Here is a 17919-nt window from a genome sequence, read left to right as displayed (position 1 = left end):
AAACCATAATCACAGTTTTGACTGGTGCAGTTATGCTGCTTCAGGGCAATTGTGCATTTGTGTGGCTGTGTGTGTGCATGTGTGTGGCTAAAAGAAGTGCGTGTGCATATATGCATCTTTGTTTGCTCTCTCCCTTTATGTGTGTGTGTGTGTGTGTGTGTGTGTGTGTGTGTTGTATAATTCCTTTTCACCCCTCCACTCTCTCTCTCTCTCTCTCTCTCTCTCTTGTTCTCTTTCTCTTTTGCATGTTCTCCCCCCCACACACACTACCGTTTTTTTCCCTTCTCGTCCCCACCTTGGAGCGGAATGGAGAAGAGGTGGAGGGAGTGAGAGAGAGAGAGAGACACACACACACAGACAGACAGAGAGGGAGAGAGAGAGAGAGAGAGAGAGAGAGAGAGAGAGAGAGAGAGAGAGAGAGAGAGAGAGAGAGAGGGTGGGGGTGAGGTGAACCGGTCTAGCAGGTAGAGAGAGAGGCCTAGCCCAGGCCCTGCTGCTGCTGTTGTCACCGTTATATCTGGGACGCATGCGCGCTGGCGCCCGTTTCCTGCTTTTAAAATGAGTACCTGTGTGTGCTTTCTTTTCCCCCCCACCACCAACCAGCCCACCTCCTGTGTGTGTGTGGCTACTAGTAGTGTGCGCGTCTGATCTCTCTGACTTGTGCGCGTTGATCAGGAGGATCAACGGTATCTGGTGCGTTCAGTTAAGTCCCTGCCTAGGCTAGCTGGCCGTTATTTCCACTAGATCATACACTGTGTAGCAGCCAGCGGCTCACCTGAGAGCTCCGCTCACCTGTAGCGCTACTAGGCTAGAAAAGGCAACGGAAAACACAACGGATCTAAAAGAAATACGGGAGAGAACGAAAGACTAGACCGGTGGAAACCCTGCGCGATCGTTTTGTTCGGCTTTGAAAGAGAAAAGCAAGGTGGAAAAGGATCGGAACGGGGAGCGAGGAATTGATACCTTCCGTTTTGTCCTCTTTTTTTTCTCCTTTTCTTTTTTTTTCTTTTTTTTTTTTTTTACCCAAGGTGCATGAGAAGTGTTGACTTCTAAGATTCGAGCCCGGTTTGTTGCTTTTTTTGGTTGTTTTTTCTTCACATTTAAATTAAAAAAGAAAAAAAAGTTTTAGATCGACAGGTGTTGCCTGGGATTTTGTTTGGGGAAGAAGTCGACCGCGTTTATTATAAAGTTGGCTGGAGTGAATCAGGCCGTTTATAGCGCCATCATCATCTTATTATCACCATGCCGAGAGCCTTTCTGGTGAAGAAGGCGAACGTCTCGCCGGGGAAGCGGAGCTGGAGCGAGCTGCCCGACCACAAGCGAGGAGATGTCTACATCCCAGGTGAGCGATGCAGTGTGGATGGCAAACTTTAGTTTAGTTTTTTATTTTATTTCCAAGGATCATAACTCTAGAGGGCGTGCAAATAAGGGTCCATTTGGTTCCATTTGCACGCTCTCTAGTTACAGATCTGTAGGATCTATTCTAAGACCCCCGAGGGTCCCTCGATCAGCTTGTGCTGCCACGCAGATCCACTGTCTTGCATTGTAGGGGGAATAATATGGGCCATTTTGTAACGGGGCCGCTGGCTGCGAATAACGGGAAACCAAAGCTGCCCGCGATCGAAGTAGGCTACGAAGAAGTGAGCCCATCTTATTATATTTGAAGTTATTAGAACTCGGGAGGGATGAATAAACTTTCCCACAATGATGTGTTTTATTGATTGGCCTATTTATTTATTTATTTCCCTGGACAAGCTGTCGGCTACACTAGTCTAGGCCACACGCTATAAAAGTTTACAACTGGGGCAGGTCTGCTTTTGACAGCGTGGTTTGCGTCAGGCTACCTGGAGCATTTATGCAAACTATTCAAAGTAAACATCTGAACTGGTCCTAGTATAGGCCTAATAATAATAGACCTAATACTGATAATAATAATGAAATGAAAGACAAAGTAGGCATAATAGTCTATATAGCCTAGGAAAGAAAATAATATGCATTTCGGGCACATTATTCTTCTGGCAAGTGTCTTGTTACGTGAGTGTGTGTGTTGTGTGTGCGCGCGCGCGTGCGTGTTGTGCTATGCTATCATAAGGATCCGTTGCTTTGCACCTCGAGCTCATGTCGACCTTCAACCCCAGATTTCAGCTCCTTGCTTTTAGTTCCGTGTGAGAGATACACACACTTACACACACACAGAGCCTGCTTTTATAATAACATGAGTCAACCAGTGGGAATTGGAATAACGGTCAGGCCTAAATCTCAGTCAGAGCTGTGTGTGGGTGTCATTTGATAGTTTTATGACTTCTGTTTTTCGAAAAAGTCATTGATGTAGAACTGAAGGCCTGTTCCGTTATGTTTTAGCTTCCTTTTTGATTCATATTAGGTCGTTTAATCTCATCAGAGAGGGCTAAAAGTGTGTGTCACCCATTTTCTAGACTCACACAGTAGCTACTATATAAACTAGGCAACTAGCTACTGTAGTAGTCATTTATGTGTTGTCTAGTGGAATGGAATGTGCCATTAACTTATGAAGTTATGATACAACAACGCTGATATAGGCAGTTACAGTGATTATTAGACTGGTTCTGATATGGATAACTGGTCAAAGTTTATTCCTATTGCTTATTCCTATTCCTAATAATAGCCCCCCCCCCCCATTTTCTCTCTCTCTCTCTCTCTCTCTCTCTCTCTCTCTCTCTCTCTCTCTCTCTCTCTCTCTCTCTCTCTCTCTCTGAACAATCCCTATTGTTGCCATTGGCAGAGTTTTATTGTTGGGTCGCATTGGTATCAGATAACAGCTAACGGACTACACCCAGTAGTCTGCCTCTCTCTCTCTCTCTCTCTCTCCCCCCCCACTCTTTCTTTATTTCCTCTGTCTCTCTTCCCCTCTTGCTTTATTTCTCCCCCACTCTCATCTCCGTTAACTTCTAATCATTGACTTACACATCCTCTTTGGGCTGTGTGAGCGCTGAAGCAGTAGACTAGGCCCAACATGACTTGTTTGAACAATTAGCTGTTTGTGTCCATTATATGTAGCCTATAGTATGTTCTACCCACAGAACAAACCCTGTAGGGCACTGGTTCTCAAACACTGGGTTGGTACCCATTTGTGGGTCGCGGACACATTTTTATGGGTCCCTTTGTTTTTTATTTCCTACATTTTGTCAAAACATTTCCAAAAAACATAGACCCCAAAGCAAAGATTTTCACGAATAAAAAATATATACAATGAAAAATATATACAATGATTTGTCTAAGTAATTTCATTAATATATAAAAGAAAAATTAAATAAATTCCCCAAATTTGGAAAGAGTAGCGTGAAGTGACTAGTTTGGGTTTCGGGCAAATGTCTCTTTTGGGTCACAGGCTAAAAAGTTTGGGAACCACTGCTGTAGGGAATTGTTATTGCTTTAGATAAGATTTAGCGCAAAAGGGATTTTTTTAAATATCAGTTTGGATATTCTCAGAGAAATCATTGATCATTGATCAGTAGTCCTCACACTTTCAAGATGTTTCAAAAATGTTCAAAAGCGGCAGATATACAAGCTTGCAGAGTTGAGCTCACAAGCTTGAAAGCTTGCGTGAGCTTATGTTTATCTGCTATTTTTTAATAGCCAACCCAAATTTTTTAAATGACATTTCCCCAGTTTAATGGGTTAAAACGGTTGCATACAGGTAACATGATAGTAATCTAGCAGTCTACATTCACCTTAAGAGTTTTGAGGAACAACATTTATTTCTATTTCTATTTTACCAGTGGGGGTTGCCTCGGTTTGCATGCACAGTTATGCTGCTATTGACACCTGATGTCAAGACAGCGTGTAATTTGGAGGTTGACGGTAACCACCTTAATAACCATAGCAACGGTCTCTGGCATGTGCCGTTACTTGATGTACCTGCCCAACCTGTGTGTGACACACACACACACACACACACACACACACACACACACACACACACACACCAAGTATGATAATGGCTCTCTTCTCAGAAGAAGGCGTGTTGAATTGTTTTATGAACAGTAGGCTAGTTGGTCACAAGGCAAAAAAAAAAACTTAAGAGCAGTAAAGTGGGTTTGGTTCATAATGGCTTATTTATTTTGACTATTAGCCTGCTTATGATTATGATTATTATGATTATTTTTATGTCGCCATCATTCAGATAGGCCTGCCGCCTACATGTGTCTCTCAGTGTTCTACTTCATCGAACAATCAGTCAAACTACTGTAGCATATACATCAGGTACAACTCAGTGCACTGGGCTTCGCATAAAATGATAAAAATCTATTGTTATTAATATTGTGTCATTTTGACCAAATACCTATTTGAAATGAATGAATATGTTATGACATAATGAAGGCCTGTGTCTTCAAAACTGCCATAAATGTATGGCAATTTGACTGATTGGATTGTTTTGGACATTGTTTATACCATGGTGAGTCCTCTATAAGTCCTCTTATTGATTGATTGAAGACTTTATTAGAAGTTTGCATAGGAAAAGGTACAGTTTCATGACGGTACAGTTCACTGGTACAGTGGTACAAGGTCTACTAAAAGGAGATCCATGAAAAGACTAAGCTTATTTCCACAGGAAACCATTTAAGTATCTCATATAACATTGAATGACAGACGAATAGAACACAGTACTATGCAGTAGATATGTAAAGAAAAGAAAAATGAGAGAACAAAAAAAAAGAGTCTAAAACAGTAAGTAAGTAAGTATATACAAAGAAGGGGCAGGGGAGGGTAGGGTTGGGCTAGGTTAGTTTTTTTTACCAGTTGCGAACGGCTGCTGCATCTCATATACAGTTTACTATCGTCCCATCCTATATAAATAAATACCTTTTTGTATTTGGAATTTATCTTTCGGTGAGACCGAGAACAGCAATTTTCTCACCTACTTCGCAAATTGCTTAGCAGTTTCAGAATGATCATACGGAAATTGTTGAATCCCAAAGGCCACGTCTATTTCGTCACTGTCGGGCAGAAACCTTGTATCTCCGAGTTTCAAATTTGTAATTTTTTTCGCAAAGTAAAGCCCTGCTTCATCACACAAGGCCGTCGCACAAAAGTAGTGAGAACAGCTGATCTACAAGCACACAGTGTTGTGTGCTTGTAGATCGGCTGTTTTTTTACTAGTTTAAATCATTTTAAAAATGATAAATACAAAACAAACGGTTTTGGACATACAAGCTTTCCACCCGACAACGACGATTTGTTTGCTTAATTCATTGCCATCATTTAACATATTATTTAGTTAAGTATTAGTAACGCCACGCTGGGTTAATGTTTATAGGACAGGAAATATAACGGGCCCTCGCGGACACACGAGCGGCCGCCAACTTGTCTTCCCTGGAGTTAAGAGCAAGTCTATTGCATTCATTACACCCTTAGCAAACAGCACACACACACACACAGACACACACACACACACACACACGCACACGCACACACACGCACGTTTGATAAAGCTATATCCACTGATTGTTGACCCTCCTCCAAGCCATCATTCATGACATGTCAAAAAATTATATACTGGAGAGAATGTAGGCTTGCTAAATTCAGAGCGAGCAACTCTGTCTCTCTCTTCCTCTTTCCAACCACACTGTTGACCTGCTGTCAAAATTTGAAATGATATAGGTGTATTATTCTCTCTCTCTCTCTCTATCTCTCTCTCTCTCTCTGTCTGTCTAATTCAAACCAATTCAAAGGGCACGGTAAACATTCAAAACAATCAAAACTGTATGAAATGCTTAATCCTTATGTGCCCTTAAAATGAAGGCCCAATAGGACAAAGACATGTGTAAACAGCTGTCTAACAGAACAGCTCTCTCTCTCTTTCAACCCATTGTTTATTGGGTGGGATCTTGAAATCAATGAGGCCATTAGGGGGCCCCCCACTACTCCACACACACCTACCCAGGGGTGTCACACCAAATTCTGGGCCCTGGGTACAAGGAGTCACTCACATTTTGTGCTTTAACTATTGAAAAATAGCAGATATACAAGCCTGGCACTGAGTGCCATGCTGCGAGCTTGTGTGGAGTCTGAATATATTTAAAAAACTCTCTCTCTCTGACAAAGTTTCTATGTCAGTGGTGCTCAAATATTGTCTTGTGAAGGACCCCCCATCTCAAAATATTTAGTTCCAGGGACCCCCCAGAAGAAAAATCTGAGTTAAAAATGTTTGCTTAAAAAGTAGATATATTCAAAGATTTGCACACATTTTCACGACTTTACAAAAATTGCAGATCTACAAGCTCACAGCGCGGCACTCGGTGCCGCGCTGTGAGCTTGTGTAGCTGCTATTTTTCAATAGCTAAAGACAGGCCACTCCACCTTGGGCCCTAGTAACTCAGTCCCACTCCCCCCCCCCCCCCTTGTGACGCCCCTGCACCTACCTATCTGGCTGGTCCACTGTATTGACAGGCTGAGGTGAGGACCGGCGACTGTGGGCAGAAGGAGTGGTGAGCTACTGAGCAAACACCCAGGACCAGATTACAGCATGCGTGACACAATGGCTCGTTATTTCCGCCTTTAAACGACACGAAAAATTAATAGCTCGTCTTAACTCTTAACCACGTTCAACTAGGGGTGGGCGATATGGTGACTAGGGGTGGGCGATATGGTGATAAATATCGTTGAGACGATACAATGTCTCCATGATATGCCTTTTCAGAGATATCGTATGATACAATGATGGAGCCTTGTACAAAAAAATCCTTGTGAATTGTTAATACAGAGATTCATTGCAGAATTCAATTTGAACCTGCATTTTGGTCTAAACCAATAGTTCTCAAACTTTAAAATGGCAAGGTCTCCCCTTAACTCTGACAGTATACAAATGTATATGTAATGTAATGCATTTGTATACTGTCAGAGTTACATACTTGTAACTTCCCAAAAGGAACCCAGAGAGTCCCTGGACCCCACTTTGAGAAACGCTTTTTCTTTTAGTTTTTGTTACTTTGTTTGGTGGTTGTACTGTTAAGTAACTTGAAAGAAATAACCATAAAAACCAACATGAAAAAGAATGTAAAGATATCGTGATTCCATATCGCCCACCTCTACTTTCAACCTCATCCATATTTTGAGCATGTCATTATCATAGGTGAATGTATTGCCACTTGAACCCTCAATATACCAGTACATCTTGGCCCGGGGTTGACATTCTTGTCCCCACTCAGTAAACCCCTTGACAGTAAATCTCTTCGCTGCAAATGGTTGCTATATATAGTTATTGCAAATACATTTCCGTTACATCGTACATGCATGCAAACTATGTTGGATTCAACTGGTTGAAAAGACAATGGCAGCTTAAAATAATCTGCCTTTTTTATATTGTTTATTTCTGGCTAACTTTCGTGGCAGCATGTGCACTTTACTGCAATCGAATTGAACTTACAAACGACCCAATTACAGGTTAAATTAAAAGACCATGTGACCGTTCTGTGTAAACTAAAGAGAAAATCACACCCGTGTGAACGGAGCGGTGGTCGTGGAGGCTGCGCAACAGCAAAACAAATATATATATATATTGTGTGTGTGTGTGTGTGGGTGGGTGGGTGTCTGGCCTGGCCTGGCCTGAACAACAGCGCCCCTCCCTTAACATGTGTGGCCACAAAAGGTACTACATACAGGCTACAGGCTACATACAGACAGACACGCATACAGACAGACAGACAGACAGACCCACACACACGGCCACGTATAGGAGCGTTGTGACCACCGCTCAAAAAAAGCAAACCTGTTGTAAAATACAGGAATACTGTGGACGTAGTTCAAACTTGATCACCTGACAACATCGTTAAGCCTGATTTATACTTAGTTGCACGCTGGTGTTGCGTGCCGTAAATAGCAGATATACAGGCTCACAACGCGTTACATTTGTGACACGTTGTGAGCTTGCAAATCTGCTATTTACTGAGTACGACACTGGCACACGACTAAGTAGAACTGAGGCCTTAGCTGCACAGCCTGCATAGGTCTCTCTCGCTGTCTCACTCTCTGTCTCTCTATTTCCCGTCCGTTAATTCAACAAACTACTTCTGTATCTGTGCGTTTGAACCGCTATGTATGGGCCTCAGCGGTCATTTGCATGCTCATTTGCGTTTTAGCCGGTCGAGGCGTTTTTTGTCCGGTCGATGTCTCTTGAGTGACACATAGCCTATAGTTAAGGCGTACATGGTGCAGGCTCACACACACGCATGCACACACGCATGCACGCACGCGCACACATACACAGCCCCGCGGAGGTGTATTGTTTGAGGAAGACGCAGGGCTTGTGCCACAAGCTTGTCTGGTCTGACAAGTCTGGCTGGTGTGTGTGTGTGTGTGTGTGTGTGTGTGTGTGTGTGTGTGTGTGTGTGTGTGTGTGTGTGTGTGTGTGTGTGTGTGTGTGTGTGTGTGTGTGTGTGTGTGTGTGTGTGTGTGTGTGTGTGTGTGTGTGTGTGTGTGTGTGTGTGTGTGTGTGTGTGTGTGTGTGTGTGTGTGTGTGTGTGTGACTGTGTGTGTGTGTGTGTGTGTGCCGCGCGCGCGCTCGCAGCCTTTTGTTTTGGGAGCTTGATGTCACAAATGTGCTATACACACACACATGCACACACACGCACATGCACACACATACACAGTATTGAAGCCCGCATGTTTGCTAATTAACAGATTGTGTAAATACAGACCGTCCACGCATGCTGCTATTGAGAAATTCGAAACGTCTAGGTTTAATCTCTCTATGTACCTCTCTAGCAGATACAAGATTGATGTATAATTGTATGGTTGTTGATTCCCTATTTTGGGCATGTCATGATAAAAAAAAAATGAAAGTAGCAGATTTACAAGCTCATAGTGCAATGTTTATACATTTGAAAACTTGTCAAATGGGACATTTTGCATAATGAGTACTTTCTACTTTTGGTACAAGTGCATTTTCATAACAATACCTTTGTACCTTGCATAGGGGCTTTTAAGCCGTGACATCATTTTGTAGGCAGAGGAGAACTCTGCCCCCAGAGCATTTTCTGTCCCTCGCTATTTCAACAGATCCGAGACAAAAATAACGACTAAAGTATAATTCTAACACTTTCCTTTCAACAACAAAGAGAAGAAAAATGTGTAAATAGTAAAAATAGTAAAAAGATTCACGGAAACTGGGGGCAGAAATTCTCCTCTGCCTACAAAATGATGTCATACTTAACAGCCCCTAATAAGTATTTTTTTCCAACCACTGCTATTGTCTCTCTTCCTCTCCCCAGTCTCCATCTTTCCTCCGTCCTTCCTGATGATGGGAGCCGAGGCCACGCCTGCAGAGACCACGCCCCTGTGTCTCACTAAGCGCGCCCACTTTCTGTCCGACACCAACGCCCACCCCGAGCTGCCGTCCTGCACCGTGCTGGGGCGACCCCCCAGCCCCTCGCTGCTGTCCTGCACCGTGCTGGGGCGACCCCCCAGCCCCTCGCTGCTGTCCCAAGAGAGGTCGGAGATCAGGAGGAGGCCACAGGGGGGCTCCACCTACGTTCGTTCCAAAATTAAGGTGAGGTCCCTCCGCATGCCGCTCCAGTTTAGCTGTTGTTTTCGTAGGAGGTGAAACGTAAAGAAGGGTTCCCACGGTCATGAAATTCCTGGAAACATTTTGAAATTAGAACAATATTTTTCCAGTACTGGAAAAGTTTTGAAATTGATCAAGGGTCCTGGAAGGTCCTGGAAAATTAATACCTCTGAAATTGTCAAATATTAGAGGGAGAAAGTGTGAAAATAGCTGATCTACATGCTCACAACGCCTCGCAACGCCCATAAAACCGTGTTATACAAAATTCCTCTACTCTTAGTGCTCGTCAGGGTGCCGGAGTTCCCAGTTCAAGTATGATTATTTCGGGGGTCACGGCCTGAAAAGGTTGAGAACCACTGACATACACTACCTGTCTTTGGGCATTGCGCATAGGACTCGTTATTGAGCTGAATTATTGATATATAGTCTTGGAAATCGGTTTAAATATTCTGGAAAAGTTTTGGAAATTAATTGGTAAAAATGTGGGGGAACCCTGGTAAAGGGAACGATTTTTATCGGCGGCGGAGGCGCGCCGTCCTCCGAAGCAGCCTTGAGTCATGAGAGGCACAGCGAGCGAATCGCCGTGCCGAACGTTGCGATGTCCGCTTCAGATCACGACTCCAGTGATGATGGAAACTCATTATAGAGTTCAATAAACACTTCACTTAAGTTGTGAAGTCGCCTTTTAGCTCAACTTCCAAAAGAGATAGCAGAACTGATATTTTCTCTACTTCTTAAACATTCGTTTTCTAATTTAGGGATTTTCTTTCTGATTATTGTTATTTTATTCATGAAATTCGTCTTGAAAAATGTTAACCCAGCGTGGCGTTACAGTGAATTTGTAGATTTGTGGAAATCTTTGTGGACAACATTTAGGAAACAAAAAATAAAGGGATATTCACTTGGCAACCAACGAAAATGGATCCGCGACCCACAACCAAAAAACAAGGTCCCGACACACTGTCTGTGAAATCTGGATAAGAGCGTCTGCTAGAAAATGCCTAAATTGTAAACGTCTCCTGATTGCATCTCACTCACGTCCTGTCTTTTTCCTCCCCCCCCCCCCCCCTCTCCTCAACAGGTAACTACCGGCGAGTTACCTGTTATCTCCGCTCTTCCTCCTCCTCCTCTTCCTCTGTTTCTTCCCGTGCTCCCCGTCGAACCGTGCTACACCCAGGATGTCGTCATGACTCCGGTCGCCCAGGCAACCGCCATCAGCGCCCCTGAGACCACCGCCCCGGTGGCAGCCGTCACCCCGGCAGCAAGGTCGACGGGAGGTCAGAGTTTATTTTCGTGTCAGGTACGTCGAGACCAGTGTTGCCATGTGTGCTTATTATAAGCGACATGTTGGGCTACTTGGGCATGTTTTTCTGTAAAGTTGCTTGTAAATATTGGTTGTTGGTTGTGGTTTTTTTTTTTTCTTTTCTTTTTGGGCTTGTTTCTAAAGTGTAGTTGCTTATTTGGGCTCCTAATGTTTAAAGCAGTGGTTCTCGTGTCAAAATGAGTATGTAACTTTCTGCGTATTCCCATCTGAAAACATATTGCGACCCCCATACCAGATTTGTGTTGTTAAAATGGTTTATTATACCTTTAAGATTAGTTTAACCGATTTAACTCCCTTTTATAATGTGTCATTTCGAAAACAGATGATCCACAAGCTCACAACGCGATGCATTGCAACGCGCTGTGAGCTCGCAGATCATCTGTTCTCAAAATAATGTGAACAATTTTGAAACACACTCTTCTCTTATGGGTGTCCTTGGCACCAAAATATTTTCAGATGGGGGTCCGTGGCCAAATGCATATCAATTTGGGGGTCCAAATTGAAATTGATTGTAAATGTTTGATAAAAACGTTCATGTTTAGAACCATTGATTATGACTCACCATGTGTCACATACTGTAGATAGTAGATAGACAGACAAGACAGCTAGACAGACAGACACAGACATGGATAGATTTTCATTAATTCATCATAGCCCGGACATCGGCCTCCAAGTACCTCTGATAATGGGTACTGCACCAGTCCATTGTAAAGTGCTGATTGATTTGAAAAGCTAAGGGTTTCTCAAATGCTAACCTGATTCTGTGTGTGTGTGTGTGTGTGTTTAGGTGTGTGACAAAACGTTCCAGTACCAGAGGATGCTGAACAGACATGTCAAGTGCCACAACAACACAAAGAAGCACCTCTGTACCTTCTGTGGGAAAGGCTTCAACGACACCTTTGACCTCAAGAGACACGTACGCACGCACACTGGTAAGAAAATGTGCTTGCACACACACACGCACACACGCACACACACACACACACACACACACACACACACACACACACACACACACACACACATGCATGAAATTGTGCATTATCGTTTCTTATCGATGGCAAGCCTATGACGGCAGTCATCTCCATATTTGGCAATAGAACCGAGCCGATGATGTCAGACCCATCATTTCTTGTCATTGTGTGTACAGAATGTACTTATAAGGCTTGCCTGCGTTTACTGTACGCATATGTACACACACCCGCTGTCGGCGCACACATGAATAGAAAGTGTTCTATCAGCACCATACGTCTACTGGCGCACTAGTAACGGAACCAGGATGGAGTTGAATGATGCCAACCTTCAGACCCTCGCCGGGTTTATGAGGAAGACGTTGGACCCGGATCCAACAGTACGACGTCCAGCTGAGAAGTTCCTCGAGTCTGTTGAGGGAAACCAGAACTATCCTATATTGCTTCTCGCTTTGTTGGAAACGTCACAGGAGAATGTGATCCGGGTCTGTGCTGCAGTTACATTCAAGAACTACATTAAAAGGAACTGGAGTGTAAATGGACCAAATCAAATCTCTGACATGGACCGAACGGCGATCAAAGCCAAAATTGTCAATCTGATGTTAAGCAGCCCGGAACAGATTCAGAAACAGCTGAGCGACGCCATTAGCATTATTGGAAGAGAAGATTTCCCCCAGAAATGGCCCAATCTTCTAACAGAAATGGTGAACCGCTTCCAAAGTGGCAACTTCCATGTCATCAATGGAGTGCTCCAGACAGCCCACTCCCTCTTCAAGAGATATCGGCATGAGGAGAAGTCGAATGAGCTTTGGTTGCAGATCAAGCTGGTGCTGGACACTTTTGCTCAACCTCTCACAGAACTGTTCAAGGCCACCATTGAGTTGTGTCAGACTCACGCTACAGACGCCAAAGCCCTGAAGGTCCTTTTCTCCTTGCTCACACTGATCTCTAAGGTCTTCTATAGTCTTAACGTTCAGGACCTTCCAGAGTTCTTTGAAGACAACATGGAGATTTGGATGTCTAATTTTCACAACCTGCTGACAGTGGATAACAAGCTTTTACGGATGGATAACGAGGAGGAAGCGGGCCTCCTGGAACTGTTGAAATCTCAGATCTGTGACAACGCCACTCTGTACGCTCAGAAGTACGACAAAGAGTTCGAACCATATTTGCCTCGTTTTGTCACTGCTATCTGGAACCTTCTGCTGTCCACTGGACAGGAGGTCAAATTTGACCTGCTTGTAAGCAACGCCATCCAGTTCTTGATATCTGTGTGTGAAAGGCACAAGGATTTGTTTGAGGACCAGAACATACTCACTAGCATTTGTGAGAAGGTCATCGTGCCCAACTTAGAGCTCAGACGTGTTGATGAGGAGGCTTTTGAAAATAATGCAGAGGAATACATCAGAAGGGACCTCGAAGGATCAGATTTATACACACGTCGCAAATCTGCATGTGACCTGGTACAACGCCTGTGCGCATTATTTGAAGGCCCCGTCACAGCGATCCTATCTGGCTACGTGAACTCCATGTTGGGGGAGTATGCCAAGAACCCTGGAGTAAACTGGAAGCACAAAGACACTGCTATCTGTCTGGTCACATCTCTTGCGTCCAAAGCGCAGACTCAGAAGCATGGAATAACGCAAGCAAATGCATTGGTGAATCACACCGAGTTCTTCGTCAACCACATTCTCACAGACCTCAAATCGCCTAATGTCAACGAGTTCCCAGTGCTGAAGACGGACGCCATCAGGTACATCCTGATGTTCAGAAGCCAGTTGCCTAAAGATCACCTGCTCCAGGCCATTCCTCTGCTAGTGGCTCACTTGCAGGCAGAGAGCCCAGTGGAGCACACTCACGCTGCACACGCCTTGGAGACGCTGTTCGCTATGCGAGGGCCAAACAACTCTACCCTTGTCACTGCAGCAGAGATGGCACCCTTCACTGAACAGCTGCTCAACAACTTGTTCAAGTCCCTAGCTCATCCTGACTCCTCAGAGAATGAATATGTCATGAAAGCTATCATGCGCACCTTCTCCCTTCTGCAAGAGGCGATTGTTCCCTACATTCCCACTCTGATCGGTCAGCTCACTCAAAAGCTCCTTGTAATCAGCAAGAATCCCAGCAAGCCGAACTTTAACCACTCCCTGTTCGAGGCCCTGTGCCTGTCCATCCAGATCACCTGCAAGGCCAACCCCACCACTGTCAACAGCTTCGAGGAGGCCCTCTTCCCTGTCTTTGCCGAGATCCTTCAGAACGATGTCCAGGAATTTGTTCCGTACGTGTTCCAGGTGATGTCCCTGCTCCTGGAGATCCACGACAACTCCATCCCGTCCTCCTACATAGCGCTGTTCCCTCATTTGCTGCAACCTATGTTGTGGGAGAGCTCGGGGAACATCCCCCCTCTGGTACGCCTGCTCCAAGCCTACCTAGAGAAGGGCGGAGACAACATTGCCAGCTCTGCGCCAGATAAAATCCCTGCCTTGTTGGGGATCTTCCAAAAGCTTATTACCTCCAAGGTCAATGACCATCAAGGTTTCTGCCTTCTTAAAAGCATTGTGGAGCACATGCCTCCAAAATCCATCACTCAGTACAGGAAACAGATCTTCAGTTTGCTCTTCCAGAGGCTGCAAAATTCCAAAACCACTAAATTCATCAAGAGTTTCTTGGTGTTTATTAACCTCTATGTTGTCAAATATGGAGCGATTGCTCTTCAGGAGATTTTTGACAGCATTCAGCCACAGATGTTTGGCACGGTGTTGGAGAAAATAGTAATTCCAGAGGTCCAGAGGGTGTCTGGCACCGCGGAGAAGATGATCTGTGCTGTTGGCATCATCAAAGTTCTCACTGAATGCCCGGCCATGATGGATACAGAGTACACCAAACTCTGGACCCCTCTGCTTCAGGCTCTCATCGGCTTCTTTGAGTTGCCAGCGGATGACAGCATCCCGGTTGACGAGCGCTCCTTCGACGCCGAGGGCACACCAGGTTACCAGACTGCTTTCTCGCCGCTGGCCTTCGCTGGGAAGAAGGAACACGATCCCATTGGAAAGGCTGTTGGCAATCCTAAGATCCTTCTCGCCCAATCCCTCCACAAGCTCTCTACTGCATGTCCGGGGCGGGTGCCATCGATGCTGAGCACCAATCTGGATGCAGAGGCCCTCCATTACCTGCAGGGTTACCTACAGGCAGCGACAGTGCAGTTGGTTTAAAGTGAATACAAGTACACTGCAGCGGTTGAGCCATAGTACAGTCCTGCTTTGACCAGAAGGATGTTAAGGCTTTTTTTCTGCTTTGGTTTGACTTCAGACGGCAAAACATGGATACACCATTTTATTTTAAATGTTTTATTACATTTTTTCACAAGCATGTGTAGCCAGCGTGGCTGCCATGTGGCTCTCTGGTGTTATGTTATCATGTTGATGATGTCAGTCTTGTCCAAATACAATGGACAATCGGGTAAAGATATTCAAAACATATTTTGAACATATATAAAGAATTGACTTCCTTGCCAGTGTTCACCAGAAATGTTGTGCCGACAGGGACCGAAACAACTTTCACACAGTGTTCTGGAACTTTGATTTAACATCAGTATCTGTAATCTTTGTGGCTCCAACATAATGCTTGATGATTTTTCGGTCGCTTTGTCTTCAATGTCTCGTCTTCATTGTTTCTGTACTGTAAGAAACAAAGAAACAAACTAATAATATTAATAATTTTCCTCTTCCTTACTTGCTCTCTGTTTTACAAACCCCAAGTCCAGAGCTTACTGGTGATAGAACTGACAAAAAATATTTTATTGTATAAATTCTCTCTGCACCCCCTCCTCCTACATGTGGTACATACAGTCACACCTTCACAACCCACACAATTTACACCTATAGAACAGCAATGGAAATACATGTAAGCTCTCTGGCTTTTGGGTTTTATCCTTTGACTAATGTGCGCAATCGTGCGTGTTTGCATAATGATTCAATAAAAACGCCAATAAATAAAAAACACCTTAAAAAATGGTAGATCAGGGTGTTCGTGCCCCCCCCCATCCGATTACTTGTCAAGATGGGTGTGCCGAGTGCATTTTAAGAGCAATGATTATTTTAATGTCATTTGTGTTCCGGCTTGGTTCAGCAGAACTAACATAGTACAGCCTACTTGAAATCAAAACTTATTTTTCAAGGTTTTGCAGACAAAGTTCAAAGGCAGTTAATATAGCATCACAATCATTTTAACCACGTTATCCCTGTACGTATATGTTGGCTATTCAAAAATATTTGTTTGTTTTTGTTTTCACATAAATCTTCTATTTTAGGGGTCCCTGGCACAAAACATTTTCAGATGGGGGGGTCCTTGACATGATGAAAAAGTTTGAGAACCACTGATCTAAAAGTCTAAATGTCACTCCAACCCCCTCTCTCTCTCTTTGTACAGGAGTCCGTCCCTACAAGTGCAGCCTGTGCGACAAGGCCTTCACCCAGCGCTGCTCGCTGGAGTCCCACATGAAGAAGATCCACGGCGTCACGCAGAAGTACGCCTACAAGGAGCGCCGCAACAAGCTGTACGTCTGCGAGGAGTGTGGCCACACCGCCCCGAGCCAGGACGCGCTGGTGGTGCACCTGCAGACCCTTCACCCCGGCAGCCCCTTCCTCAAGGGGAAGACCGCCAGGAAGACGGGAGGCAGGGGAGGAGAGAGAGGAGGAGGAGGAGGAGGTGACGATGGAGAGGAGGGAGCGATGGGAGGCGAAGGGTCCGGGCCGGGATCGCCGCAGGGTGACGACAGTGATGACACGACAGGTTCTGGAGGACACTAGGGAGGGAGGGATGGATGCAATCTTAGTCTGGACCAGGGGTTCTTCAGCGTTTTTCAGGCCAAGGACCCTTTAGCTGAGAAAGAGATGAAGCAGGGACCCCCCACTACTTATTGGATTCCTGTAAATGTGTATTTTTAGACAATTTAACCACTACCACTACTTTACTTTGGCTCTGTACTTGGTCTGCTCTTTTTTCCCTCTACACCAACATTAGAAGATCTACAAGCTCACAGCACGTATATCGGCTATTTTTGACTAATGTCCCCCCCAGAATAGTGATTAAAATGGTCACTGTATAAAAAACTAGACCAGGTCAACCTGGTTGTGCCAGACCCCCTGTCTGTCATCATCATTTATGACATCATGCCTAGGCATGTCATCATCATGTCATCATCATATATACCCTTTATATAGAAAACCCGGACCGACAGACATTTGCTTATGTAGGCCCTACCCATTTCATGGGTCTGGCAAAAAGTTAAATTAAGTTCCTACCACACAAATATTTGGTGGCCCCCCAGTTGAAGACCCCCTGGTCTAGACTTTGAATAAAAAGTCTTAAGTCAAATGGACTTGACAAAAATTGTCAAGATGTACAGAATGATGAATGTATGCCCACATATTTGTGTGTTTTGTGTCTGCATTGACGGATACATCAAGGAAAGCATGGATGGATGGATGGGTGGCTGGTATGGGTGGACATTATGTACTGTAATATATACCTCATAGGAAACACTATGGCCAAGTTGGAGATTGATATATGATATGTGAGATTATAATATATGATATTATTATTACTCGTAGTCACTCCACTGTATAACATGCCTGACAATCGGAACATTGCCAGTTTCCTCTTATTTCTGGTAATCATATTTTCGTATAATTGTGTTTTGTGTGAATATTTCCAACGGGGATTACTGTATAGTGAGAGATATCTTTTTTTCTATGAAACATAGTATCTGCATTAAAGGGAGTAATATATATATATATATATTGGAGAATGTATTTTGTAATCTATTATACCTTGTGAGTTCATTGTGTAGTGTGCCTTTATTTGGAAGAATATAAAAAACATTTATTGTTTATTGTATGTTTTGTTCTTACATCAGCGACTCAATTTGTTATATAAGTAATTTCCTCCTTGGGGTCATAAATACTTTTTTTTTTTTTTTTTTTTTTTTTATAGGAGTAAGATTCCATATTGACAAAACATGATTAAATGCTATGAAAATGGCATGCTCTCTACTTCTATATCTGCACTGCAGTTTTCCACTT

The 17919-nt window shown here is 44.0% G+C and overlaps 2 protein-coding genes across 2 annotated transcripts; both read left to right on the top strand.

Annotated features, from left to right (window-relative positions):
* Positions 1-1242: 1242 nt before the first annotated feature.
* Positions 1243-16644, top strand: ovol1a (ovo-like zinc finger 1a; the record flags this gene model as incomplete). The annotated part of the gene is made up of 5 exons (XM_080741560.1): positions 1243-1342; positions 9249-9526; positions 10623-10841; positions 11653-11797; positions 16265-16644. The coding sequence occupies 5 exons, from the start codon at positions 1243-1245 to the stop codon at positions 16642-16644; spliced, it is 1122 nt and encodes a 373-aa protein (XP_080597686.1).
* On the top strand, positions 12145-15048 carry LOC308298205 (exportin-2-like; the record flags this gene model as incomplete). Its single annotated transcript, XM_080741760.1, has 1 exon — positions 12145-15048. One exon carries the CDS (start codon positions 12145-12147, stop codon positions 15046-15048), a length of 2904 nt encoding a protein of 967 aa, XP_080597886.1.
* Positions 16645-17919: the final 1275 nt, after the last annotated feature.

The sequence above is a fragment of the Nannobrachium achirus genome (assembly GCF_963921795.1).
Source record: "Nannobrachium achirus genome assembly, chromosome: 14".
In the NCBI taxonomy this organism is placed as follows: Eukaryota; Metazoa; Chordata; class Actinopteri; order Myctophiformes; family Myctophidae; genus Nannobrachium; species Nannobrachium achirus.
This window is presented reverse-complemented; position numbering and strand designations above follow the sequence as displayed.